Here is a 2,790-nt window from a genome sequence, read left to right as displayed (position 1 = left end):
TCTGGCAAGGGATTTGTCAATAAAATATCAGAGCAGAAATATATGATATAGAAATAAAAAACCCTGTAGAACAGATCCACGAAATTGTTCCAGGTTGCAGTTCATTATTAATAGTACTTCCTTGTTCGTTCTTTCACTGAGTCAGAAGACACACACTTACGATCTTTGAAAGGAACATTAAGAAATTTATATGTATTATTTGTCCTTATTTGTATTTATTTTAAAATTTAATGATAAATTCCTTAATTAAAAAATGCAACACTGCACACCTGTTTGTTAATCAGGAGTCACATTGTAGTTTTCAAGAAGCAATCATGTCTCCATAATGGAAGTTGATACACATAGGAGACTCGTGGTTGTACTAAAGTGTTGGATGCCCCACATGGAATTCATAGTGTAGCCTAGCTGTCCACTGAGACATGGGCTAATGTGGCAGAGAGTGATGAAATGCTTCTCAGGTGATGCTCTAATAGAAAGTCCACTGATGAGTAGTTGCTGTGCAGTTTTATGATTAGTTTGAAGGAATGAGTTTATATTTTAATTTATATTATTACATATTTCTTACTTAATAAAGGTAGTATTTCAGTATGTACCAACCACAGTGGAATTATTTTTAATGCATTTTTACAAACAGTGCACTTAGTGGTGCATATAGTCAAGTATCTTTGTTGCCTAACATCGTTATTTTGACTATCAGAAACATATGTTCTGCAAGAAGCTCTCACATGAGATTTGGGGAAATAGGAGACAAGAATGAGTTACTACAGAAAACCTTATAAACCTTCTGTAACTGTTAAATAATTTCAGCTGTCACTTGGATGCAAAAATGCCCCTGACTAGGTTGCCTAATGCCCCCTTCACATCCTTATTCCTCAAGGTGTAGATGAAAGGGTTCAGCGCAGGGGTCACTACTCCATAGAAGAGCGCCATGAATTTGGGCTGGTCTCTTGAGATGGAGGAGGGGGGCTGAAGGTACATGCTAATGCCTGGACCATAAAACAAGAAAACTACAATGAGATGGGAAGAACATGTCCCAAAGGCCTTTTTCCTTCCCTCGGAAGACTTAATTTTAAATACAGCATGTCCAATGCAAGCATAGGAAGCAAGAATTAAGCCTAGCGGGACAGCTAACATAAAAATACACACCACAGAGAGTGTGAGCTCGTTAGCAGCCTTTTCTCCACAGGCAGCCTTTATCAGAACAGGAATCTCACACAGCAAGTGGTCCAATTTATTGAGTCCACACTGTGGTAACTGCAAGGTAGCAGTGGCCTCTGAGACAGCATAGGTGATTCCAGTCAACCACACAGTGGATGCCAGCAGGATACAGATGCGTGGGTTCATGATGAGGGTGTAGTGTAGAGGCTTGCAGATAGCCAGGTAGCGATCAAAAGACATAATAGCCAGAAGCAGATATTCTGTGCCCCCCCTTATGTGGAAGAAATAAAGCTGAGCTGCACACCCCACATAGCTGGTCGTCTTCTTGGTGCTTCCCAGGTTGAACAGCATCTGAGGGACGATGCTTGTGGTGTAGCACATGTCCAGGAAGGAGAGGTTGGTGAGGAAGAAATACATGGGGCTGTGCAGACGGGCATCTAACCTGGACACCAGAATGATGGCCGTGTTTCCTACCATGGCCATGGGGTATGTTATAAGAAGAATAGCAAATAGAGGAAGCTCCAGCCAAGGACGATCTGCAAAGCCTAGTAGAACAAACTCTTTAGGATGGCTGTTATTCATTGTGCCACGATCTTCACCTTATTTCACCTACAGCAGGGAAGTGGCAGAAAAGGTTGGAAGCGTTAGGAGAACTGCATCCGCCATCCACTCACACAAGATGGGTCACAGTCACTTGTGGGGGAAACAATAAACAGGATCTGGCACCAGTGACTTACTTTCCCTCACTGCAGAATAGAGGTGATGTCTCTAGACAAGTAACCTGACCATTCTGAAACTGAATGTAGAACAAGGATGACGATAACTATCCCCTTGTGTTACAGGGAGAGTTAAAAGCAAAGTGGGAGCATCTTGTATTTGGGAAACTCCAAATCAGGTTTTTCAAACTTGGCTTGCTTGCATAAAAATCATCGGAGGGGTCGTTAAAATGTAGTTCATTGGTTTCTGTCTCTGGGTGTCTGATAGGGTGGATGTGGCATGGACCCAGGAGACACCGATGCAAGGGATTACTGAAATGTTATGAGCGGTGAAGGTCTTGAGGTCACTGATGCACAAGAAGGAGAAGAAATGCCAGAGCACTAATACTCACCATGACAGTCTTGTTCACACTCAACCAGTGTTGAATAGTTATATCATCCCTATGGGGAGTAGGAAGGTAGGTTTTAAACAAGTCTATCTTAGTATTTTGGAAATAAGTAAGAAATGTCAGCTTCCTGAAGTATGCACTGAGAGAGATGAGCTATGACATCTGTTTCCCATGCTAAAGAATTAATTTTTGGACATATATTTTCTTGCATAAGAACTTCATTAAAACTGAGCACTTGTTTTTTAATTAAATTTTAGTTTATCTAGTAGTTATTTTCTTTTATCAAGTGGGCTTATCTCTGTTTTTATACGAAACTGGATGGTTATTAGTGATCCACTTGATTTCATGTAGCTACCAATCCAACTTTTAACTCAGAGAACTGGTTTCAAGAGGAAAGTCTATATTCCAATTCAGTCAGGACCAGAGGCTTGCCTATATCCCCAAATTATTTTACATATTCCTTTCCTTTTAAGATAAGAGGCACATTGTAACAGCAAAATTAAGGAGCTGAGTAAAGCAGTATTTTG

The 2,790-nt window shown here is 40.6% G+C and overlaps 1 protein-coding gene across 1 annotated transcript; it reads right to left on the bottom strand.

Moving 5' to 3' along the window:
• Positions 1-809: 809 nt before the first annotated feature.
• On the bottom strand, positions 810-1,799 carry LOC123609662 (olfactory receptor 2B6-like). The gene has a single exon (XM_045500837.1). The coding sequence runs from the start codon at positions 1,738-1,740 to the stop codon at positions 811-813; it is 930 nt and encodes a 309-aa protein (XP_045356793.1). The 5' UTR covers positions 1,741-1,799; the 3' UTR covers position 810.
• Between the last annotated feature and the right edge of the window lie 991 nt (positions 1,800-2,790).

This window comes from Leopardus geoffroyi, chromosome B2, assembly GCF_018350155.1.
Source record: "Leopardus geoffroyi isolate Oge1 chromosome B2, O.geoffroyi_Oge1_pat1.0, whole genome shotgun sequence".
In the NCBI taxonomy this organism is placed as follows: Eukaryota; Metazoa; Chordata; class Mammalia; order Carnivora; family Felidae; genus Leopardus; species Leopardus geoffroyi.
Note: the sequence above shows the minus strand (reverse complement) of the source record. Positions and strands in the feature narration are given on the sequence as shown.

Coding starts and splice junctions, on each gene's coding strand:
- LOC123609662 (XM_045500837.1), bottom strand. CDS start 1,740: ATGAATAACAGCCATCCTAAAGAGTTTGTTCTACTAGGCTTTGCAGAT.